Below are 27,175 nucleotides of genomic sequence, written 5' to 3' on the forward strand. Positions count from 1 at the left end.
ATTATCAACAATTATACTTTCTCAGTATTCTACTCTGGTAAATCTAAAACAATACTTCTCAAGGTTGATCAGTTGCTGGGAGTTAAAAGTTATCATATATTCAGACACTAAAACTAATTCTTGGTATATTTAAACAAACCTGTACAAGATTCTACAAATATTTGTTTGCTCCAATCATATTTTATATTGGTTGAAGACGAAGAAATTGTTCCAAATTGAAGAATTACACTATTAAAGGGCTATTTCATTTCATAACCAATTTCTTTAAAAAAAATTCTTAGCACGATATAAATATAATAAAAAATAATATCACAGTGATAATACTCTGAAGTTAACATGCATTCAAAATTACAAGATGCCATTTAGAAAAATATCTTCATAATTTTACCAAAAACATTTAATAAAGGAACACACACATACAAAATAAAAATTGCCTCCTACCAAGTTTTCCTGTTTGTGTGTGTGTGCTATCAGATCTTTATTCTCATTTCATATATCTTTATTTCTATACTTGATAAATGATTTATAGTTAAAAGTAAGTTAAACAAAATAGCCCCTCTGCATTAAAATAAGTTTCTTCCTTTTATGTTGAAATTTTATTTCTTGGGATAGGGAAGATAAGCAACACACCTCAACTGAATTGAGGTAATCAAGCAGTACAGGTACTTTAGATGTATGAAAACATTTCTTATATTTTCTATTTTATTCTATATTTTCCTTATTGGACATTGCCACAGTATTGGAGAAGGATGACTTGTAAAGCTGGCCAGAAATTCATGTTCAGTGCTGATGTAAATTCCATACAAAACCATTTTTTAAATGAGTAACAGTTCTTACTTTTCTGTCTTCTTCGTAAAACACTTTTCTGACCAAATGAGTAACAATGAGGACATGAAGCACGTTAAATCCACTTGAAGTAGATGAAACCACAATGCTATACAAGGTAAATTACCAGAAAAACTCTTAAAAACTATGCCCACAGAGGAGTCAATCTGTACAAGGAAAAAAAAAAACCACTGAAGGAGACAGTATAGCCCATTCCATATTTACATATATACGTAAGTGCATGCACACGCACACGTGAACGCACAGACACACACACATTCACTCATTTATATGACCGACACTGTTCACGTTTAAAGCTGAATTAAACTGTCAGCCTTGGAAATGACCTGTAGCCAAACATGGAAGAAGTTGACGAGTCAGATGTAAAATTTTCCATCATGTAATGAACATGTCATCCAGATCGTCAGAATCATCAGAAGAGAGTGACACAGACACAACTGCCATGTCATCAGAATCAGAGAGTACAAGGCTATCATCATCGTCATTATTACTATTGGCATTATTCTCCCCATCACCATTATTGTCGTCATTGCCATTTCCATCACCGTCGCCATCCCCATCACCATCATCACCATCAGCATCATCATCACCACCGCCACCACCACCAGCATCTGCAATGGAAGAAACATACATTTTACTATGCATAAATATTATACTAACTACAAGAAGTCTCTTATGCATATGGGAAAACTACTTTGTTAAGACTCAGACGGTTTAGGCGCTGGCCTTCTGACCCCAACTTGGCAGGTTCAATCCTGGCTCAGTCAGTGTTATTTAAAGGTGTTCAAATACGTCAGCCTCGTATTGGTAGATTTACTGGCACTAGAACAACTCCTGTGGGACTAAATTCTGGCACCTCGCTGTCTCAGAAAATCATAAAAGTAGTTAGTAGGATGTAAAGCAAATAACATTATTATTTTATTAGAGATTCACATAAACTACCACGGTGGGAAAACATGTATCGGAAACTACCCCAGCCGGTAAAATTCGGGGCCAGAGAAAGTCTGGTCTAAGTAGGCCATTGGATTCTGGTGGCTCTGCACCTCATGTTGGGATCAGTTGGAGGATTCCTCACCCTGCAAGATCAGAACCAAAAAAAAAAAAAAAAAAAATTCATCACAACAATGAATGCGAGTCCCCTCCTAAGAGTTGGTAAACACATAGAGGTCATCAATGAATAAGAGACATATCAGATCAAGCTGCTTGCAGTACAGGAAACAAGATTCCCTTCCAATGAAGTATCTATGATGGGCAACTACAGGATAATAAAGACACAACCAGCAATCAGGAAAAATAAAACTGGCAATAAAAGAAGATCCATTCTGGGAACAGGATTCCTTGTCCACAATTTAATTATAAAGGCATCATTAATTTTAAAACACCATCCCGAGGGCCTTCAGTCTTAACCCTGAAAAGTGGAAATATCATATGCGATCTTCAATGGACATGCTCCAATTAACAAGGATAACAAGAAAAATCCAGACAAGGTCAAGGATTTCTGGTCTCTAAGGAGAAGAGTTGTTGCAAATGCCTGGTCATTTCGTCAAAATACTAATGGGTGATATCAATGCACAGGTTGGGAAGGAAAGATAATACAGGAAAATACTGGGCATATGAGAACCAATAGAAATCGACGAAGGATTGGAGTACGTGAAGAATTCAATCTCAAGTTAATGTCTACTCGATTCAAAAGAGAAAGCAAAAAGTTTAATGACTTGGTGTTGACCAAATCCCATGCTGGGAGAATTTCAAATAGTTCACGTAGCCACATCAAGCCCATCAGAAATCTGAAATGTTAAAATGGGGCTAATACTATATAAAATCTTACCATTACCTGATTGAAGTCAAGATAAATTTTACTCTAAAGTCTAATAAGAAAACTCCACCCAAAGTAAAGATACTGAACTGACAAACTGAAGATGAATCAAGAGATTGTTGAGAAGTATAGACAAAAGCTTGGGGTCTTGGAGACTTCAAATGGGATGAAATGGCCAGAAGGATTCAAGAAGCACTTGAAAAGACTATAATGCTTCCCAAAAGGAAGAAATACCCATGGTAGAATGAAGATTGTGAAGTAGCCCTGCAGAAATGGTCCGAGGCATGGAATAAGTAGTGTTCTAACCAGAAAAAATTTGAAGACTTCAAGGAACAAAGGCAACTCATGGCAAAAAACCTTTGGAACATGAAGAGAAGGTACGAGAAAGAACAATTGCTCCACATAGAAAAAAATTTCAAGAAAAAAAAAAACATGAGAGATTTCTACCACAAGTACAAGAACAAAATCGAAGGATTCACCCCCAGAAATCTGTACTTTAAAAATGAACATGGGAAACCCATCCCTGGGGATGGGAAAAACTGCAAACACTTGGCTGACTACTTCCAGAAACTTCTGAATTGTGAACCTTCTTTGGAGAACCCACGTTTAAATTAAGGAACCAAGAAACAACAAAGCTCTGGGGAAGGACTCAATTACTGCAGAGGTATTCAAATATGCTGACGAAAATGTGATGAAGAAAGTAGAGGAACTATTTGCCCATATTTGGGAGATAGAAGAAATCCCAAGTGATTGGAAGAATGCACTCATTCGCCCTTTGCATAAAAAAGGAGACCGAGCCAATGTCAGAAACTACAGAGGTATCTCTCTTCTTCCTACAGCATACAAAATCCTTTCAAAAGCCTTGCACAACACAGACTTGAAAATCATTTGGACAAAGATATAGGTGATTATCAGGCAGGGTTCAGGAAAGGGCATTTGTGTACAGAGCAAATATATATCTTAAAATCATCAATCAAGGTACGATTAAAGAAACATTTTTCTGAATTTTATTTCCTTTGCATAATTTACCCCTTCAATATTAAAAGCTGGACACACTCCAAGAGTATCTTCATGAAGATCCTGAGTACTGGCACAAGCAGTATTGATAGTTCAAAGTTATTATCTATTTTTCAATGAAGAGGGTAGAAAGAAATTTTTGTGGAGATTCCAAGTGCAATTATGCATGGAAAATCCGATGTCTTATCTATCCCTTTTATACACAGTGATCCCAGGATATTTCTGCTACTAGGCTCACTCACAGATCAGGAAACTAGGTGGAACTATTCAGTCTTGCACAAGCCATGACCTATACAGAGCAGTGCACAATACCATAGCTTTGGGCACATCCGAAAATTCCACACTGTTAATCATTTTAAAGCAGCAAATTATCAAACAGTCACAGGTGAACCTTCCACTAGGAGCAAAACATGTTGAACCATTAAGTGAAACAATTATGTAGAGTATGAATTGGCTGTAATCATCAATACCATTGATCAAGCTTTTGCTCAAACCTGCCAAGTTGGGCCAGAGGCCCAGTGCCTCAACTGTCTGAGCCACTCAGCCTGGCACACTGTTATTTATTTTACACGGTTAATATTATGAATATTTGCCTTTCATTTTCTTTTCAAATCATTCTCTCAGCAGAATCTTGCGATCCATTCTCTATACATATTTCAACCAGGTGTGTACAGCCTTAAGGCGCGATGTGTGCACAAAGTTGTTTAAAATTATATTCTTTGATACTTAAGACAGTGGATTATACACGGTTATAATAATAATAATAATAATAATAATAATAATAATAATAATAATAATAATAATAATAATAACAACAACAACAACGTTATATGCTTTACATCCCCCCCAACTATTTTTACGGTTTTTTGAGACTCCGAGGTGCCGGAATTTAGTCCCGCAGGAGTTTTTATGTGATAGTAAATCTATAGACACGAGGCTGACACATTTGAGTACCTTCAAATACCACCGGACTAAGCCAGGATCGAACCTGCCAAGTTGAGACCAGAAGGCCAGCGCCTCAACTGTCTGAGTCACTCAGCCCGGCACACCGTTATTTATTTTACACAGTTAATATTAAGAATAACAGGTTGTTCTAACAAACTAAAAAGTGAGTTGAGAACAAACTTGCTTTGTTCCACAATCAGGTACCGAGTAATGTGCTGAGTTCATGGAGTTTGTGTGTGCTGGCTGGAAGCCGCACTCAACTTCAATGTTGTTTGTAATGTAAGCGGTGGGGAGAGAAAAAGTGAGTGAATGATGGCGATGCCGAGAAATCCCACTGCTTTCCGTCCCACACAGCTCTCTGTAGCATTAGCGCAATGCATAATCTTTCCCTGCTTCGTTTAACTGGTCAGGAGCATCAATCCAACTGTAGTGATTTTACTTTTCTGTCGGTATGGTTATATGCATTTTGGTGACAATTTGGAGTAGCAAAAATGTATAACTGTACCGATACTGATTATCTTACTTAATTTTTCCGTAGCGGAAATACTTAATTTCATGAAGTGGTAACGCGAATACCACACTAATATATGAGATTATGCTAAGTTAAGATTTAACCGAGTTTGGGGTTTTGTTCATTATTTTATTCTTGATTTGAAATGTATGTACTTCGCATATATTGAACCATATCGTTGTCTTGGAGTCATTAAGTGTTATTTTAAACACACTTCCTTCGTTACATCACGATTTCATTCCCGCTAGTTTCGTTGTTACAGATAATTTTACGAATGGTCAGAGATACCCATGGCCTCGATTCCGGCGCAGTGTCCATTTCCAGACATAGAACTCAACTCGAGACAGACTTTCTCGACTCCACTCCATCGCTAGCTTATCACAACATTTTACCAAATCCTTCAATTCAATATTTGGTATTGCGCATTTGCTGTGGCAGCCATTTTGATGGAAAATATCGATCTACAATCCAATATGAAACATATGAATCGAGAGAGTATGTGTTAGTGTTCAGTGTCACCAACTTAGTTGTTTTCGAAGCAAATCTGTTTGTTCGGTGTTCTTTGTGTTTCTTTAACATTTACTACTGCTAACAATGGACTTCAGTTGAATTATAGTTCCAATTTAATTACATTTTAACTATTGTTGTCAGCGTTTTCCATTCGTGCTTTACTTTCTAATTCATCACGAATATTGGTATTATTTTCAATCTCTTGCCGGGAATTACCTAAATGAACTGCCCGTTTCTTTCTTCGTGTTTTTGACGCCAAATTGTGTGTTCTCAAAATGAGTAGGAAATCTCGTCAAACATCTACTAGAACCTAGTAAAAGTAATAATTCAACACCAGGAGAGATTTCCGAAAAGGACATTGCTGATGCCGGCTCATCTGGTGAATTGTAAGGAATTCAAAATGAAAAATCACAAGTGAAACATTCTTCTAAACACCGCTTATCGGGCATCAGTAATGACTGGTTTAAGCAATTTACATGGTTAGTTGTGAAAGAAAATGGTATGTTTTGTTCCACATGTATAAAATGTTCATTGAAGAAACCGACAAAGAAGGAAGTGACTCGGGCGACTATACCGTGTGCAAGACTTCGAAAGGAGAGTTTAGTTGACCATGAACAAAGCAAGCTGCATACCGATTCTTGTTCAAACTTAAGTGAAAGACGTGCATTCAAAGAAACTGGATTTGGGCAAATAGAAAAATCAGTTTCTATTTTAAACAATTTACAGAGAGATGCTTTTCTCGGAGCCCTAAGATCAATGTATTGGTTGGCAAAAAATGAGCTGCCACACACTGCATTATACGGAAAATTGCTCAAACACTGTGAGGCTATGGGTTGTACATATCTAAAGCATCTTAATATTGGTGATAATGCTAATTATACTTCAGAAAGCATAATGCAGGAGTTACTTGATCTTATAGCTTCAGAAATTAGATGTGAAATATTAAAGAACATACATTCAGCAGATTATTTCAGTGTTCTGTGTGATGAAACTACAGATATTTCTGTACTGAAGCAACTTATTGTGTACATAAAATATGTCAACCAACTTCAAAAAGAGGTTACTGTTAGTTTTGTGTCAACCTGCAACATCATTGATGGTAAAGCTGAGACAATAACAAATAAACTAACTGAAATCCTTGAAAATTTAGGGTTAAAAACTTGTAATTTGGTAGGTCTAGGATCTATGGGGCAGCTGTCATGATTGGTAAGCAAAAGGGAGTAGCAACACCGCTAAGAGAGAAAACAAATGGACTCATGGTAAACTGTCACTGCATTAACCACAGATTGGCACTTGCTAGTGCCCAGGCAGCAGATGAAGTGCCTTATTTAGTGAAGTTTAATGACATTTTAAGACAACTCTTTTTCTTTTTTCAAAATTCCTCAGTCAGGATGGCTGGTTTAAATGAAATCCAGAATATCATGGACAGCCCTCAAATTAAACTAAAACTGGCCAGTGATACTAGATGGTTGTCTCATGACTCTGCTGTACAGTCTCTAAGAAGATCTATGGTGAGTGTTGTTGCTGCACTTGAAAGAGAGGCCACTGAAAGGAATGATATTACAGCTGAAGGCTTAAGCAAGTACATGAAGACATACAATTTCTTAGCTGCAATTATGATGCTTTCAGATATCTTACCTCTTCTGTGCACATTGTCTAGAGCTTGGCAAACGCAAGATATTGACTTGACAGAAATTGAGCCAATCTTAGAAGCCACAAAACTCAGCGTCTTAAAATTGAAAGAGACTCCAGGAAATCATTTTCATAGTCTCAGTCACCATCTTGCTGGTGAATGGTCAGACTTACACATCACTTATTCAGATGTCAATGTTGTGACCTTCAAGACAAAAATTTATAACAAGTACATAGATACTGTTATCCAACATCTAGAACACAGATTTCCAGATATGCCCATCATTTCCTGCTTTTCAAGAGTGTTTAATGCAAAAAGTCAAGATCAGAATGAAGCTTCTGAGTTGCTTCTTGATTTCTACTCTAAAATGGGAAGCCCTCCAGTCATAAATTACAATAGCGCTAAACTGGAATGGTCTGTAGCATCAAAAATGTTCCAAGGAGAGTCCTACATTGGATTAAAACCTAAACAAATAATGATGAAGTTTGCAACAACATTCGAGCTTAAGGAATCTTTTCCAAATTTAGCAAGACTAGCTGCTATTGGACTGTCCATACCTGTGAGCACAGCTGAATGTGAAAGGGGATTTTCGGCTTTAAAGAGAGTTAAAACCTCTTAAGAGGAATCGTACGAAGCAGAGCACACTCAACAATTTGATGCTGATTTCACTAGAGGGACCAGACTCAACAGAATTCAATTATATAAGAGCGGCAGACAATTGGGCCTCAAAGAAAAGAAGAATCAACATATAAAATGTCATGCTAAAAGTAAATTTCAATTTTTTAATGGTAGAAAAAGATATATCTTATTTTGTCTTGGTGATAACAGTGAAATCAGTTTTTCAGTTTATGTTTACCTCTCTGATATTATTGTTAATCCAAGCATGTGCCCCACCTATATCAACCAGAGAGGAATAAACAATTTTTTTATTGAAATTTTATCACTCATATTTGAAGTAGTATTCCCATTTTAATCTTGAAAGAGTTTACTTATTGTATCTTCAATACGGAACAAAATGAGATTAGTTACTTGTAACTTAATGTATATACGGACAGTGCTGTGGCATTATGGACATTGAGAACCGGACGAGGACCAGTTTTACACACTCATTATTATTTGCTATGTACATTTGTTCGCCTAATAAAGCTAGCAATTGAGAGAGGGATTACTCTCTTGTGGCAACCTATTGCCTCGGCGGCCAATCCAGCTGACGCCCCGTCCCGTCCCGGGATGTGCTTGCTTCTTGTTTTTGTTTGTGCTTGTTTTTTTCTTCCAGTGTTTTTTTTCCACTGCTTTAGTCATTATTTATATCCTGTTCCACACCTATTTTATCTTCTATTAACATCTTTGTTTCTCTCAAGAACTACCTGAGCTCTTCAAGAAATCACACGCTGTGTAAATGCGATTCTCAATGTTCTAATATTGAACTTTTTAACTTTTCTTTTCACAACTGTTTTTTTTTTTTTTAATGTCAACTGTTCTGCATCTCCAAACTTCAAGAATCTGACATACAAGATCTTATAAACCTTACTATATATTTCTATTGTCAAGTATATTATACTGTATTACACGATTTCACGCCTAGCAAAGTTTACAAACTTAACCCTGGAGCTGTTTAAACGTTTCATCGAGTTTCATAAACATTTAAAAACACAGTGCCATTAGCACATAAGTTTTACTGCTCTCCAAGATGTCTGGCTACATTTATATGATTGATCCTTGACCTCTTGAAGATTTTAAGAACTTTCAACACGCAGTGCTACTGACAAAAGTGTTCTAATACTTCATGAACTACAACTAGTGGAAAATTTATACATCACGTATTATTTTCGCGTGCATTGTTTTTTATATTTTATGTGATCGGCCGATGATGACCCGGAACTGTAGTTGAAACTGGTACTGCTTATAATCAACTAGTAATGTAACATTACATTTCTAATTCTATATGTATTGAAAAGGTTGAACCATTATATAACTTCTTTCAATTTAGCTGTGAGATTACCTCGAATGCCATCTTCTTTCCTGCTTACAACCATCCATTTGGTCTTCTTTACATTAAGCCTCAAGCCCATGGTGCTGCTGGCTTCAGTGACAGCATTAAATAGTTCCTGTAGTTTTTTTTTTTTGCTAGTGGATTTACGCCACACCGACACAGATAGGTCTTATGGCGACGATGGGATAGGAAAGGCCTAGGGGTTGGAAGGAAGCGGCTGTGGCCTTAATTAAGGTACAGCCCCAGCATTTGCCTGGTGTGAAAATGGGAAACCAGGGAAAACCATCTTTAGGACGCTGACATCTTGACACTGTTGGACTAATACCTCCAGATTGAATAATGCCTCTCTAGTACCAAAACCATGTCAAAAGCCAAACTGTGAGGTTCCGATATTCTCCACACATTTATGATAAACTGTCCACTGCAAGATCTATCGGAATACTTTCAGAAAGTGGCTCATCAAACTAATTGTTCTACATTCATTGCAGAATTTTGCATAGGCTTTCTTAGGCAATATTACAAAAGTTGATTTGAGCCAGTCATGAGGAATGGTTCCACTGTGGTGAATACTGTTGAATAGGTCAACTAATAATGAAAGGGATTTTTCTTTCTCAAGCAGTTTCAGTATCTCAGCATATATCTCATCAGGGCCTAGAGCCTTCCCATTCTTCGTTTTTCTTATGGCATACTCTACTTTTGCACGTGTGATATCCACACCATCGTCTGCCCAAGCACCATGATCCTCACTTCTGTGGTCCAAGGAGAGATTCCGTACATATTCCATCCATTCCTTCAGTTTCTCTTCTGTGCTTGCTAAGCAGTGGCGGCCGGTCAGTACGTGCTACCGGGCTCCAGCACATAGCTTGGAACTGTAAGGAATATTATTTATGTACAGTACAATTATCCTGATGCCTTTTCGTTGTTTTGAGTACGATATGAATGTGTGTTTTGTGAAAATCAGGAGGAGATCTGTCGAACACCTAGTGCCGTTCTCCCGCGGAACAAGGCTCGTGCTCATGGTAAGTGAGCCCTTGCCTGTAGCCTGAAGGAAGCAATACGCAGGCGCAGCCAAGCTTGCAACACTCCCCCTAGCCGGCGGAGTATACCATAAACCGGGATCAACTTTCACTGATCCCTCTCCTGCAAGGGGGTAGAAGTACTCGATATCTCCTGCTACCTTGATGTTGAACGTGGTAAGCGAGTCTGCCACTAGAGAGTAGCATCGTCTGGGCTCGAAAGTAAAGCATAAGGGGAGGCAATCTATCTCGGCACATGCTTATTAAAATATCCATCTTCCTTTTGTGTCAAAAATAAGGAATTCGTAGGTGAGTCAAAGAATCTTTGGCTGACCCTAAATGTTATCCCGCATTACAATGTAATTTACTCTGGTGAAATGAAATAGCGTATGGCTTTTAGTGCCGGAAGTATCCGAGGACATGTTCGACTCGCCAGATGCAGGTCTTTTGATATGACTCCCGTAGGCGACCTGCGAGTCGTGATGAGGATGAAATGATGATGAAGACAACACGTACACCCAATGATGGTTAAAATTCCAGATCCTGCCGGGAATCAAACCCGGGATTCCTGTGACCAAGGCCAGCACGCTAACCATTTAGCCATGGAGCCGGACATTTACTCTGGTAATAGGGGAGGTCTCAATGAATCAGTTGGCAGCTCTTTCAGTTGCTTTGTGCGGTTTTTAATATCGCGGTTATATTACTGGTGCGTGTTTTTCTGTCATTGTGTTAGTGCTAAAGTTTATACGGAGATTTATAAAATTATTTATCCACTGCAGTGTATATAAAGTGAAATTAGTGTTCTTAGTGGGGATCTATATTCCCACGATTCTATTAGCACTGATGTAAGTTGCGCCATTAGGTTAGTAAAAACAATATTTCTCGAATGAATTATTTATCTCGTAGACAGTTGTCGAAGAATTCATCTGCTTCCAAATTAATGTTGTTTTTGTTTATTCTGAGTTATAAATTGTGAGAAAAGTATTATTATTATTATTATTATTATTATTATTATTATTATTATTATTAACTTTGAAGTATGCATTGTTCATCATGGCAATATGGAGATTTAAAACAGCGTATTTAGCTTGTTTTTTGTAGCACGTAGGACGATTTTTTCACGAGCCGCCACTGTTGCTAAGAGGTCACCATTCTTATTAAGGAGGACTCCACTATCCTTCTCGTTGTATGCACCAGATACTTGTTTCACTTTCTTGTACAAGTTGAAAAAAATCATGTTTTGAATTCAGTAATGCTATTTCGATCCATTCCTCAGAGAGTTGTTGTTCTTTTGCATTCCTTATTTTTTGTCGTATCAACTTCTGCAAACTTTTGTACTATCAACTTCTGCAAACTTTTGTACTTTACAGGATCTTTGTTATTAAAAGACCTTCTCTGGTCCATCAGCTTCAGAATCTCTTCTGTCATCCAAGGTTTATTTTTCCTTCTTCCAGCATCCCTTAATTTTAAAACAAATAAAATAATAAGTGAGTTATTCCACCTTTTCAATCCAAATTAAATAGTGTTTACTAAATAAACATTTAATGTGACTAGTTTTGACCTATTTAAAGGTCATCTTCAGCCATATCACGTGTAGAATAAAGTATCTGAAACACTGTTATTTTAAAGATGGTCTTAAAACATATAAGTTTGACACTATGAAAAATTGTTTATTGAATTTTCTGAAAACGCATTTGTTGTAAGAAGTTAGTTTACTTAGCTGTAGGAATATACAAGAAGAAGTCTTAAAATATTCTTCGCAGTATTCAAGAACGTAGATACAATTCAAAATTCACAGTCTTGACGAGATGTGGAAATGGGCATATATGCATAGTGTTGTTGTGATAGAGGAGAAGAGGTCTTATGATATTCTTCTTATGACTGCAAAGTGTAGATACACTTTAAAATTATTCATAATCTTGATGAGATGTAGAATTGAGCATATTTGCAAAGTATTGTCTTAGTAAAATGTGAGTTGAACAAATTTATTATTGCAGTGGAAAGGAAATTTCTATTGAGTTGTGTATAAAGAAAACAATGTAAAAAATGTTGAAGGTATTCATGGAGATTAATCACTTTAAAAAATGAAAGTGAAAAGGCACTTGAAGATATGAATTAAGTTAAAAAATTTATATTCTTTGTATAAAAATGGTGGAATGAATTCTCATCTAATGCTGATATAAAAGAAAGGAAAAATAAATAAAATTAGAAAAATTTAGGAAATAATAATGAAATTTAAGGGATGTAAAATATTGAAAGAAAGAAAGAAAGAAAGAAAGAAAGAAAGAAAGAAAGAAAGAAAGAAAGAAAGAAAGAAAGAAAGAAAGAAAGAAAGGAAATAAGCCAAAATGTGGCTCATCTTACATAATCAAGTGTTTGACATATTTAGCAAACTAACGTACTTGGAAGCAAAAGACATAAAAAAGAAACATACTAAGGTTTAAAAATTTAATAAATATATAGTTATAATGAAAGGTGTTATGAATGGAGGGAAAAAACTTAAAGCAGGGTTGAAAAATGAGGGAATGGGGGTAAATGCTGAGGAGAGGTGGAATGAATAGAATGAAAGATTGAATTTAGATTGGTTAAATTAAATTTTTTAAGAATAATGATAAAAAGGTCAAATGTTGGTTTTTGCACATATTTCATTTTGGTTGTAATTAGAGTTAAAATATTGATCTAAATGTATGAAAAAATTCTCTGTTATATCAAGTATTGCGCCTTTGTGTAATGTTTTAAGAATTTTTAGGTCTTGTTGAATATCGGTGAAATTATGGTTATAGTCATGCATATGCTGACCTACAACCAAAAATTTATTGTATTTAATGGTATTCTTAAGTTCTGAGAATCTAGTGACAAAGTTTCTCCCTGTTTGACTGATATAACAAAAATTGCAATCATGACATTTGAATCTATAAACACCTGATTTAGAGAAACAATTAAATTTATTAACTCATTGCGGACCGTGGACGGCGTAAGACGTTCAAGCTTGCTCCTATGCTGCGGGCCGTGGACGGCGTAAGACGTTTAATGTTCCGCGCGAAGCAATGCTGTTTATATTCGTCATCTATGCATTCTTACACCTTAGTCAGCGTTACTGGTTGTAGCAGGAAGTTGGTTGACCTTGTTAACATAACCCTCGCGTTGAGTGGGCTCATGTTTATCTCAGCAGTTTTAGCTGGAAAATCTCATAACTTCCTCGCGCGTCAATTCGGTACTTGAGATTCCAATGCAGTGCGTGTCGTCCTTACCGAGTGTAGTATAATGGCTTATAATACAAAGTTTCTTACGGAAGATTAAATAGATATTGTTCACAATGATTATTCTGGTGATGAACTTATTCCTGAAATAGACTCAGATAGTGAAAGTGAGAGTGGTGAGGAAATTGCGATTCCCGAATTATATAGGCCTATAGAGAAAAGTGAAGTGCCTGATACATATCATTCTAGTTATTGTCCACCCGTTCCACCATTTACAGAGAATTCAGGTATAAACGTTCAAATAGAAAATAAGCAGGATATTTTGAGTTATGTGAGTATTTTCATGAATGACGAATTTTATCAGTATGTGTGAGCAGACCAATCTTTACGCGAGTCAAGTGATAAGTGCGGCGCCCTGGCCTTTCTCAAAGAATTCTATCATGCAATCGTGGAAACCGATTAGTCCAAAATCCTGATATAAAAATGTACTGGACCGAAGACCCTGTTATTCATACTACGATATTTTCTAAAACAATGTTCCGAATACGCTTCCTTCATATTCATTTCTTCACTTCGGTGACAGTAATCGTTATGCCAAAAATACAGATAGGCTGTATAAAATTAGACGTATTTTGAAACCTGTCACATCATATATCACACCTTAAATATTTACTACAGGTAAGCACAAAGTATCATTTTTCTAACACTTTTAGTTTAGGAGTAAATGTAAGTTGTATTAAGTGATGCACGTCTAGAGGGCCGGGCATGAAAATGGCTGGTCCAGGCATTCAAGTGTCCCGCTCAGAAGCAGGTACTGAACGTGTTAATAGAGGTGAAGTTGTATAAGATGTCTGAATTATTAGTTTTGAATGCTATATTTATGTTGTTTTTTGTAAAGGTGTTAGTGATTTTGTAAATGTCCTTTTTAATAGTAAAGGTTGAAATTGTTGAGGTGTTAGGTTTATCTTTTATTATAGTTGAAGGGCGATGTCTGTACTTAATTATTCTATCAATGAAAAAGTTGTTGTATCCGTTTGATTTAGCAATGAAATGAATGGTATTTAATTCACTTTTTAGATCTTGTTTGGACATAGGAATAGTGAAAGCTCTATGAACTAAACTATTGTAAGTGGCCCATTGGTGAGTTATAGGGTGAGTTGAATCATGAGGGATTGTGGAAATGACTTAATCTCAGTCAGACTAACACTCCTCTTGAAATGGTATTTCTTCAGCTTGAGATTCATAGAAGCAAACAGTAGGCTATGGTCTGAGTTGATATCGGCACCACGGTACGTTTTCATATATTTGATGGAATTTCTGAACCACATGTTAATTGTGATGTAATCAATCTGGTTCCTAATACTGCTGTCAGCATTTGAGGTCCAAGTATAGAGACGGCGTGAAGGTAGCTGGAAATATGTGTTTGCTATAATAAGGCCCTCCTCGTGGCACCTTTGTACCAGTCGATCACCTCGGGGATTACTTGCTCTTAATCCGTAGTCACCGACTACATCAGCCCGTCGGCCATGGCGGACTTTAGCACTGAAATGGCCCATCATAATGCTTATCTCAGGTGGTTTGGTGTACGACAGCGCTGCTTCGATTTTCACGTAAAAATCTGCGACATCAACGTCTGACGTATCACATGTTGGAGCATATACTTTGATGATATTCACCAAAATTGGTTGTGCATTAAGTTGTAATAAACATACATTGGCAATTTCTTTTCATCTGAAAGCTAGAAAATTATATCACTATGTATAACCCTCAATTTATTTACAGATTAAAGAGTACTTATCTCCTGCTCCTTTGTTTTAATAATAATATTACTGAGGTTTTTGACCGTTGTCAGGCCAACACTGATAAGTTCCAGTAAGTTGAAAAATAACACCCTTTCTTGAAAAATAACACTGCTTTCAGAGAAAAAAACAACACACTTTTCAACAAGAAACACTACTACCTTCGTATGCCCTATTAATAAGTAATCACATCCACAGCGTGTCTCTTGGCTATTAAGCTGAAAGCAAATAGGCAATATGAAGCTTCTTACAATACACAGTAATTATTTCATCAAGAAGCAAATTTTAAATGTATGCAGATCATCTAGTAACAGTCTGTAACTGAAACAAACAGGAAACATTTTATAAATTCACAAGTAGAATGAAAAAAAAAAAAAAAAACCTACAACCTGTTTTCCAGTCATTGACTGGGTCAGGGATGTAATGAATGAAACTTATATAGGCTCTTATTACAATGGGGTAGCCACTCCCAAGGTGTCACAGGTAGAATATCACTCAAAATTTTATGATGTAAAGAACAGGCAAATTTAACAGGGCCTCTATAAAGGACCCCAATAATTTCAGACAAAACAATAATGCAAATTCTATTTACTGTGCATTGTACAGAATATTGCTGGACTTAGAACAACATATTGAATTTACACATTGCTCGTCAATGAGATGATCATTAAAGTTTCTTTGCATTATAAAGGGTAAGAAGGAAATATCAAATTACATGGTTCGTATACATTAATATACTCTCTCTCAAAAACTGACTAACTTGGTAGTGTTACAATAATACACAGGCAAGCATGTCTATGGTAAAAAAATATTCAGAACCATGAAAGATACGGGATGATTTAAAAGGAATCTTGAGGGGAAAAAAAGAAGAAGGATGAATTGGGGAAAGTAAAAGGAGGCAATGCCAATTATAACTCAATTACATGTTAAAATATAAATCAATTAAGAAAATCTTATTTTAAGGTGAACATTGAATTGTCACTGAAATTATGAAAGTTATGTATGTTTTACCATCTTGTTGATCATCATCTGATCCTGATCCTGACCCAGAGCCATCATCACTATTTTCCATGTCTTCATCATCATCTTCTTCTTCCTGTGAAAAGAAATACAGGATTGCAATATCCAAATGAATGGAACAAAGAATCTCAATATTTTATGAAACAATTTCTAAGATTCACTGTAACCCAGTAAATGATCAAAGCTGTGAGTACTGTCTACTCATTTTAAGTCCATCAGTCTCAGTATTCCCAAGTCTTCCCAGCCCAAAGTTTGCAACATTTTTGTACTACTCTTTTGTCATGGTTCATGGTGTGGGTTACTGTAGTCATGTTCTAGTTCGTGAACCATGAGCAATGGCTGAGTGGCCAAGTAAGTGGTCCTAAGAGTCGGGATACCAAGTGCTATGGAATGGGAGGGGTCATCTCGGACATATTTTATGTCGTGACCCTCCTTGTGCTTAGGTGGCTAGGACTATACAATCCAACAGTGGTCGCTAACCCATCAGAGGAGAGATCCTCACTTGGGACTGTGTGTAAGTAAGGGTAGCATCCTGCTTTACAGAATTTTCACAGAGCACGCTCAGAACATTTTAAGCAAGACTTGGACCTATGGCAGTAACGGAGTCCCACTCCCATTTGAAAACCAAGGGACTCCTTGGAAACAACAAGGTGAATGAAAAGGAATTCTATGGGGAGCTATCATTATTAATGGGGCTTATGAAAGAAAGAAAGAAAAATAATAATAATGTTATTGGCTTTATGTCCCACTAACTACTTTTACGGTTTTTAGAGACACTGATGTGCCAGAATTTAGTCCTGCAGGAGTTCTTTTACGTGCCAGTAAATCTACCGACACGAGGCTGACGTATTTGAGCAGGATTGAAACTGTCAAGTTAGGAGCAGAAGGCCTGCGCCTCAACCATCTGAGCCACTCAGCCCGGCGAAAAAAGAAAGAAAGTTAAAATGGCTGAGTCACCAAAGAGGATGCATATGGATGTGCTAGGAGTAAATGATATTCGGGTAAGGGGAGATAATGAGAAAGAGATAGGAGATTATAAAGTGTACTTGACGGGTGTTAAAAAGGGAACGGCAGAGTGTGAGCTAGGGCTGTTCACCAAAATACTATTGCAAGCAACATAGTTACTGTTAGGCACATAAATTAATGAATGATGTGGGTAGATTTGGCGGTTGGACAAATCAGGATGAGAATTGTCTCGGTGAATTCACCAGGGGAGGGTGCAGATGAGGATGAAGTTGACAAGTTCTGTGAAGCATTGATTGACATCGTAGTTGTGGTCAACAGCAAGGATAGGATAGTACTAATGGGCGGTTTCAATGTGACAGTTGGAAACAAAACTGAAGGATACGAAAAGGTGATTGGTAAACGTGGGGAAGATAATAGGAATGGGAAGTGTTTGCTGGACTTCTGTGTGAGGATGGGTTTAGCAGTTACGAATACATTCTTCAAGCATAAGGCTATTCACCGCTACTTCGAATTCAGGAAATCTGTTAGGAATGTGTGGGTTTTCTGGGGATTTTTTGATGATACAGAAGAACACTATCTGATCTGTAGTGAATTAAGTATCTCTAAGCCTAGGATAGAGAAAATGAAATCTGTCTGCAGACGAATAAGGGTAGAAAATCTCCAAGATGAGGGAATTAGCAGTAAATAGATATTAGTAAAAAATTCCTAACAGTGGACAATAAGCAGGTTCACGATATAGAAAGAGAATGGGTGGCATACAGGGATGCTGCAGTACAAATAGCAAGGAAATGCCTAGGAACAACTGTGTGTAAAGATGGGAAAAAGCAAACATTATGGTGGATTGATGAAATGAGAGCAGCTCGCAAATGTAAAAAGAGGACGCATCAGAAATAGCTCCAAACAAGGATGATGCAAACAGGGAATTATACATAGATGAAAGAAACAGAGTGAAACAAATATTTGTTGAAACCAAAAAGAAGTCATGGGAAGATTTGGGCAATAACCTGGAAAGGCTATATCAAGCAGCAGGGAAACCTTTTGGGCTAGTCATAAAGAAAGGAAGGAAGGAAAAAAGGAAATGAATAGTGTTTTGGGTAATTCTGATGAACTCAAAAGAGATCCCTGGAAATCACTGGACAGGTGAAAGGAATATTTTCAAAATCTTCTCAAGATAGAAGGAAATCTTCCTGGTAATGTCACCAGCAACCGAGCTCATGGGGAGGAGAAGAATGAGATGGTGAAATTACGCTTGATGAACTGGAAAGGTTGGTAAATAAATTCCAATGTCATAAAGCAGCAGGAATAAATGAAATTAGACCTGAAATGGTGAAATATACTGGGAAGGCAGGAATGATCAAATTAACATGGAGTGTTAGTAAGATACCTTCTGATTGGTCAAAGGGATTATTGCACCTATCATCTGTAAGCAAGGGAACTGGAAGGATTGAAACAACTATCAAGGTACCGTTATCTCACTGATCAGTATACCAGGCAAAGTGTTCACTGGCATCTTGGAAGAGAGGGTGCGATAAGTGGTTGAGAGGAAGTTGGATGAAAAACAGTGTAGTTTCAAACCACAGAGGGGCTGTCAGGATCTGATATTCAGTATGAGACAGGCAACTGAAAAATGCTATGAGAGGAAGAGACAGTTATGTTCCGTAGATCAACAGAAAGCATATGACAAAGTACCGAGGGAAAAGATGTTCGCCATACTGGGGACTATGGGATTAAGGGTAGATTGTTAAAATCAATCAAAGGCATATATGTTGACAATTGGGCTGCAGTGAGAAATGATGATAGAATGAGTTCTTGGTTCAAGGTACTTACAGGGGTTAGATAAGGCTGTAATCTTTCACCTTTGTTGTTCATAGTTTACACTGATCATCTGCCGAAAGGTATAAAGTGGCAGAGAGGGATTCAATTAGGTGAAAATGTAGTAAGCAGTGTGGCCTATGCTGACAACTTGGTTTTAATGGCAGATTATGCCAAATGGTTCCATGAGTATGGTATAAAAATTAGCCTTTCAAAGACAAAAATCACGTCAGTAGGTAAGAAATTCAAGGGAATTGAATGTCAGATTGGGGATACAAAGCTGTAACAGGTAGATAATTTAAAGTATTTAGGATGTGTGTTCTCCCACGATGGTAGTACAGTAAATGAGGTTGAATCAACGTGCAATAAAGCTAATGTAGTGAGCTCGCAGTTGCGATCAATAGTATTCTGTGAGAAGGACTATCTTTATATTTGTCTGTTTTCAGATCTACTTTGCTTTACAGGAGTGAAGGCTGGGTGGACTCAGGATATCTTATTCAGAAGTTAGAAGTAACAGACATGAAAGTAGCGAGAATGATTGCTGGTACAAAGAGGTGGGAACAATGGCAGGGGGTACTCGGAATAAGGAGATAAAGGTTTAAGTTAGGAATGTACTTAATGGATGAAGCTATACGCATTAACCGGCTTTGGTGGTGGGGTCATGTGAAGCGAATGGAGGAGGATATGTTACCTAGGAGAATAATGGACTCTCTTATTGAGGGTAAGAGGAGTAGAGGGAGACCAAGACAATGATGATTAGACTCAGTTTTAAACAATTTAAAGATAAGAGGTATAGAACTAAATGAGGCCACAGAACTAGTTACAAATAGAGGATTGTGGCAACGTTTAGTAAATTCACAAAGGCTTGCAGACTGAACACTGAAAGACATAATGGTCTATAATGAAGATGTATGTATGTACACTTTTGTTTGAAATCACCCAGAACAAATCTCGTTGCTTTCCTCTGGATCTTTTTCAGCTTTTGTATCAAGTATTTATGGTGTGGGTCCCATACACTGGAACCACACTAAATGATCTTATCAGAGATTTATACGTTCTCTCCTTTACATCCTTACTAGTCTCATAATCGTATGAAGAGATCCATAACCTTTATTTACAAACCTGTTAATGTAATTTACCTCAAAGAAGATCTTTCATTATAATAACACCAATGAACAAACAGTCACCTGCATGAGATACTTTCACTCCAACAGCATGACAGTTAAAAGTGAAATGACCTTTTCTCTTGGTGAAACATACAACCTGATTTTTCATCCTGTTTATCATCATAACATTGTCTGTTATCCATCTTCCAACATTGTCGAGGTCTTTCTGCAGTCGCTCACAATTCTGTAACTTATTTATTATTCTTTACAGTATAACATCATATGTGAAAAGTCTTATCTGTGATTCCAGTTCTTTACTCATATCGTTTATATACATAATAGGACATGAACTCTAACAATACTGATCTGTGGACTGCCCACTTAATCATTACAGGTCAGATAAGGCTCCACCTACTATAATTCTCTGACTTCTATTTTCTAGAAATTTAACCACCCATTCAACCACTCCCTTGCCCTAATTTTTGTCAGCAGTTTCCAATGATCTACCCTGTCAAAAGCCTTAGATAGGTCAAAAGTGATACAATCCATTTGATCTAAAATATCTGCTATATTTTGTTGGAAACCTACCAGTTGAGCCTCACTGGAATAACCTTTCCTCAACCCGAACTGCCTTCTATCAAACCAGTTAGTAGTTTTGCAAATGTATCTAGTATAATCAGAAAGAATACTTTACCAGAACTTACGTGTAACGTATGTTGAGCTGACTGCCCTGCAATTATCCACTTTATGTTTGCCACCTTCTCCCTTGTGCTGTACACTGTGGCTACTATAGCAACTCTCCATTCATATGGTATAGCTCCTTCAGGCAAACAGTAATAATAAATATTTCATATACAGCACTATATCCCAATCCATTGCCATCAGTATATCTCCAGAAATCTTATCAACCCCCCAGATGCTTTCCTAGCTTTCAACTTTTGTATCTGTTTGTAAGTAACTTTATCTTTGCAGGTAACTTACAGTTCTTCGTCAGTATTTGTAAACTCCTCCCCTGGATATTTTCCTTATATTCAACTATTTCTAAATATTGCTGATGGAATACTTCTGCCTTCTGTAAGTCCTCACATATACACTACCCTTGTTCATTAATTATTCCTGGAATGTCCTTCCTGAAACCTTTTCTGCCTTTAAGTACGAACGTATACCCTTCATTTTTCACTGAAATTCATATGACTGCCACTTATGTTTGCAACATGTTATTCTTATCTGACTTATTTGCTAAATTTAATTTTCTAGTACGTTCCTTCAATCTCTCCTTACCACATCCGTTCCTAATTTCTATCTAACCTGTACCTCCTTCTTAATCTCTTTATTTCCTTGTTATAATAATCTGGGTCTTTACCATACCTTTAAAGGTACATACCTATTTTTACACTCCTCAACAATTGCTTTTAACCCATCCCACAGGCAGTTTACATTTTTACTTACCGTTTTCCACTGATCTCAATTACTTTTTTTTTTTTAATTCTCCCAAGTCTCTCTTATCAACGACATGGTATTTCCTAATAATCCTAGTTTTACAACCTTCCTTTCTATCGAATTTATTTTTAGCTACAACAAAAGCCAGCTTAATGATCAATTCATCAATGAATTTCTAACAATTTTATTCTTCCTCTTCATCTTGATACTCCTGTTATCAATAGAGAGAGATTCTGTTATCATTGTCCTCTAAAAACACGAAGGGTGCATAGAGAGATTGAATCTAGCATAACTAGTCAGTGGAAAGGAATATTGTAGACCCATGCTTCAGCTAACTAGTTCATAATATTCTACATACCAACCATCCCTTTGGCTTTTTTTTCCCCAAGTTGCTTTACGTCGCACCAACACAAATATGTCTTATGGCGACGATGGGACAGGAAAGGGCTAGGAGGGGGAAGGAAACGTCTGTGGCCTTAATTAAGGTACAGCCCCAGCACTTGCCTGGTGTGAAAATTGGAAACCATGGAAAATCATCTTCAGGGCTGCCGACAGTGGGATTCAAACCCAGTATCTTGTGAATATTGGATACTGGTTGCACTTAAGCGAGTGCAGCTATCGAGCTAGGTCCTTTGGGCTGAAGCTGAACTAAGCTGCAAAGTAGGGTCTTCTCCTGACAAAAATAGTACTATCAGATATTGTAGATGTGCCGACTTGCTTAGAATTGTAAGATATGCGGTTTTACCCGGAACAACATAAATTTTTCTCCTATTGTTTTCTTAAAGAGTATGCTGACTTTTCTGTTTTTCAGAAAACAAATTCTTTATTTTAAAATCTCATGCTTTAGACCATAGCACTGCTATTAAAAGTATGTGGTTTTGAAAAAGGAGTACAAAATATTACATACCACACACTTTAGTTCTAACCAAAGACCACTCGTCACTACTGGTTCCAACCAATTGTATGGAATTTTGCAAAAAAGTTTTGTTGAAGAAGAAACTGTTTAACGTGGCGTTATCCAATTAGAAGTAGTTGTGAAATGTAAGTTTATACTAACTTACTGTAAATACTGTAGACTGCTATATTATTGATATCTTATTTCATCATTAAATGGCTGTGACATTTTGTTTCCATGTTCTAAGGTAAGAAAATCAAAGTGTTCCGTATCTGCCATACGAAAATCGGGCTACCCTGGACTTGCTCCATTTTCTTAAGAATATTATTTTAAACATCTCCAAGAACACCATAGGATGTTAAATCACATAATGAGGTAGTAATTATGACGATTGTCACTTTAAGAAATCAAAACCATTTTTATTTTATTTTTTAACAATTGGCTTTACGTCGCACTGACAAAGGTAGAACTTATGGCAACGATGGGACAGGAAAGGGCTAGGAGTGTGAAAGAAGTAGCCGTAGCCTTAATTAAGGTACAGCCCCAGCATTTGCCTGGTGTGAAAATGGAAAATCACGGAAAACCATCTTCAGGGCTGCTGACAGTGGGGTTTGAACCCACTATCTCTCGAATTCAAGCTCACAGCTGCACGCCCCTAACCGCATGGCCAACTCTCAGTGTAGGCAGGTTTATGATCCCATCTTAACACCATAGAAGAAAGAGTTCTGACTCTTTGATGAATGAATGAATGAGTGAATGAATAAATGAATGAATGAATTAATGAACTGTACCGGCAAAGAAAGAGGTCACGAAAGGAATGAAAAATAAGACACTCTCTTAGACTTGAAATTTAATACCATATGGACAGGAAAAAAATAAAAGTTGAATGCCAGAGAGGTAAGACAGGAAAGATGAAAGAGAAGCCTGGCACAAATAAGTGGAACAACACCGTAATAATGTGCGCATAGGCCGTTCACGTGTATAAGTCGCACCTGAATTTTGAGACAACATTTGAGGGGAATTTTTTTCCTGCATCCCGTCGCAGACTCAAAATACGTAGTTTAGTTCAGTGAAATGTGGCAATGTAAATTCCTTAGAGTTCAATGCACGCCTAATGGTATCAGGTACAGCCTTAGCTAAGAGCTGAGGGTGGTGAAAGTACAGTACCTAGTAGTTTGCACGGCAGTTGACCGCTGTGAACTGAGTAACATGGGACGAGTCAGAGCAAGTTTAGGGTAATTTTCTCTTAATAGGATATATTTGATTTTTTCTTCTGTGAGGGCAATTGGAGTGGCACTTTGTTACTTTTTTGAGTGCAATTCAAACTTGATGAATTGATTATGGCACATTGGAATACTGCAACTGTCAGGCATCACAGTTTTCTTGTTTTCTTTGTTGTCATTAGAATATAATAAAATAACTTCATCAATTAACTCGGCAACTTCCATTAAAAACTAAGAGGAACAAATGATGATCGATAAGCGCATACTGTCTACTGCCGGTGAGACATCTGTCAGTAGTGTTTCAGTACATCCCTTTTACTGTGTGATCTTGTACTGTATGTGCAATTATGGCTGCTTAATAAACAAACTGTGGATAGTGCCTGTAAGAGACAAAGATAATTCCGCAAGAGTCAAACGAAGAAACTTGTGCATTCACACCAAGCATTGTCTCTGTCTATCATACACCCCACCCCCACTTCCCCTCCCTTCCCTGAAGCACAGTGATGGGCAGCGGTTTGCAAATATGGTGAGTTTGTCAACTTGAGTCATGCACCCGGAAGTAGCAAAGTAACCTAATCTTCTCGAAAATAAAAATATTCTCCGTCAATCCACTGTGCCATTGTTCTTTATGTAACATGAAGAGAAACCCTGATTTTTTGTTGGTATAATTTAGATACATTTTGGTCAAGTCATGCACTTGTGCTATGATCAGAAAGATGAACTGAGCTGATTATTACTAAGTAAGCCAACTGACAGATCAGAAGAGCATCCTGTGCGATTAACTTTATATTCAAAATATTAGGAGAGGAAGAAGAGAAAGACACAAATCATATCCACAAACTATCAATGGGTTACCTAAGGTGAATCACTCAACAGCTGCTGTATTTTTCAGTGATGTGTCTGATCGTTAGTGCATAAGTATCCAATGCGAATCATATCTCTCCCTTCACTAGTAGTTTTAATGAGGTTAAAAATCTCATGGTTTTGTCCCTTAAAAAAATACACCGAAACAATCTCTGCTCTTCCTTGGTAACTTTTGATCTGTTCTGATTCTGTCAGTATAGGACTGTGAAGCCCTAAGGGTCATGGAGCTTCCAAATCTTTACCCAATATATTCGTTGAGAGGCCAGAATTCATTCCTTTTCTCCTTCATTTAAGGTTATTAGAAGGTTGATTTGTTTGTTTATCACCACCACCAGATTTGAGTATGCTGACTTACAATCCATCCTGCATACACAGAAAAGTAGCAAGGAAAAATTATACTTACTCCTTCATCTTCATCATCTCTTCTTCGTCCCACATCATATAAACGTACTGAAGATTCTTGGACATTATCTAATAAACCATTGTTTTCCACAATGGCAATTTGAGTGTCAAACTTGTTACATGTCAGATCGAAGATATTTTTCTTGACATCAATTGTAGCTAATCAAAAGACAAGAAAGAAAGAAACATTTATATTATTCATATCCACTGCATAAGAACTCACAAAACTGAAGATGTTACTGAGGAGAGACAACATCAATATTATGATACACAGATTAAAGTATAAATTAGTTTCTTTGGAAATTGGAAAAGGCTATATAAGATGAAGAAAAGTGGTAATCATCGAAAGCACAAAAATTATCAACATACTTGGGACAACTTTACAGTCCATATAATGTTAAATAGGAGATATTGGATATGGCAGATGGCCAAGGGTAGAGTGAGTGAGTGAGTAAGTAAGTAAGTAAGTAAGTAAGTAAGTAAGTAAGTAAGTAAGTAAGTAAGTAAGTAAGTAAGTAAGTAAGTAAGTAAGTAAGTAAGTAAGTAAGTAAGTAAGTAAGTAAGTAAGTAAGTAAGTAAGTAAGTAAGTAAGTAAGTAAGTAAGTAAGTAAGTAAGTAAGTAAGCAAGCAAGCAAGCAAGCAAGTAATGGTAAGGGACATGGCATGTTTTATAGCAACTGCAAACTTGTCAAAGTTGTGATTCATTTCTGGTTGCTATTAAACATGGCATATCCCTTACCATTATTTACTCCCGAGCCCCTCAAAGACCATTACATGTTGAAAACTTGAGAAATACTGAGTAATTGTTGTGAGATGAAAACAGATGTACTTACAGATCTCTGTATTCTGGTTTCTCATGATACCTAGTTGAGAATTTTTACAAGTTCCTTTACGTTGCACCAACACAGATAGGTCTTATGGCGTGGTCTAGGAGTGGCAAGGAAGCAGCCGTGGCCTTAATTAAGATACAGCCCCAGCATTTGCCTGGTGTGAAAATGGGAAACTATGGAAAACCATCTTTGGGGCTGCTGACAGTGGGTTCGAACCCACTATTTCCCGGATACAAGTTCACAGCTGTGCGCCCCTAACATCATGCCAACTCGCTCGGTAGTTAAGAATGTAACGACCAATAAAATCATATAGGTGTTCAGAACCAATTAACAAATACAAACAGATGTGTCACTGTATCAGAACAAAATATAAACGGAATATAAAAATGAAAGTCTGTTAAATTACTTTCTCTCTTCTCTTTCTTAAAATATTAACTTACGGAGCATTGCACTTCATATCATCATCATCATCATCATCATCATCATCATCATCATCGGGGGATACCTAGCATTAAAGAAAATGTTTGCAGCTACGGAAGGATTTATTACCCCCCCTCCCCCAATTATTGGATACCAATTTTCTAATGTACTGGTATTGTCACTCTCCTACTGTTTTGACTGCTTCTCTTTTCTTTCACCATTTTCTTCTACATTGTTTGTGCATTTGCTTGCACTGTACAGTTTGCTTGCATAAACTACACACAGCCAGTAGTGAAGCCTGAGAATTGACAGGGAAAGCTGAGCTTTTCCAAAAAAATGTTCTGAAGAAATAAAAGGAAATATATTTGAATTTAACATACTACTGAAAGGCACATGCAGCGAATCTGTGTAGTGAAGCCCTTCCTTACACACAACCAGTGTCTTGTTCTTGCCAAAGCGACAGGATAAGATGAATGAGTTCAGCCTTCCCTGGTCACCCAATCCGTGGCAGGTCGAAATATACAGTGTTAGAAGTTTGATGAGGAAGAATAGGTTTCAGGAAAACTAGCCCATTGTTACACGCACCTATACCTTCTTTGTGCATGCCCAGTTAAAACATTTTTAGATTAGCTTACCCCAGTGAGTTAATGTTCTCTAGAGTAAAAAAGATAATGTGCTTGCTTAACGTTATGTAAAACTTAAAAAAAATGGTATCACTTCCATAGACCTAAACATGATTTAGATTATATATTGCTTCAATACAAACACACTGATGGAAGACAGAGTAGACATCAACAGTGAACTATTTAATTCAGTTGACTTTTCAGTAAGAAATTCTGTTAAGCGTATCTTTGGAACCAAAAGTTGATTTAAAAGCAGGCGTAGACATTCCATCCTTTCTCAGAAAGATG

General features: G+C 37.0%; 1 protein-coding gene across 3 annotated transcripts in view; it reads right to left on the reverse strand.

The window, feature by feature from the left end:
• Nucleotides 1-239: 239 nt before the first annotated feature.
• Nucleotides 240-27,175, reverse strand: part of mahj (LisH and WD40 domain-containing protein mahjong) — a 460,349-nt gene continuing 433,413 nt past the window's right edge. For 2 of the 3 annotated variants that reach the window (XM_067136682.2, XM_067136683.2), the window contains exons 27-29: nt 25,016-25,173; nt 16,298-16,382; nt 241-1,457 (exon numbers count right to left, since the gene is read on the reverse strand). In XM_067136682.2, coding sequence (XP_066992783.2) covers nt 1,222-1,457; nt 16,298-16,382; nt 25,016-25,173 — 479 coding nt within the window. In that variant the 3' untranslated portion in view covers nt 241-1,221. Of the gene's footprint in view, nt 1,458-16,297; nt 16,383-25,015; nt 25,174-27,175 lie in introns of all 3 variants that reach the window. The other variant, XM_067136681.2, reaches the window with a different exon arrangement.

This window comes from Anabrus simplex, chromosome 1 (genome assembly GCF_040414725.1).
Source record: "Anabrus simplex isolate iqAnaSimp1 chromosome 1, ASM4041472v1, whole genome shotgun sequence".
Lineage (NCBI taxonomy): Eukaryota > Metazoa > Arthropoda > Insecta > Orthoptera > Tettigoniidae > Anabrus > Anabrus simplex.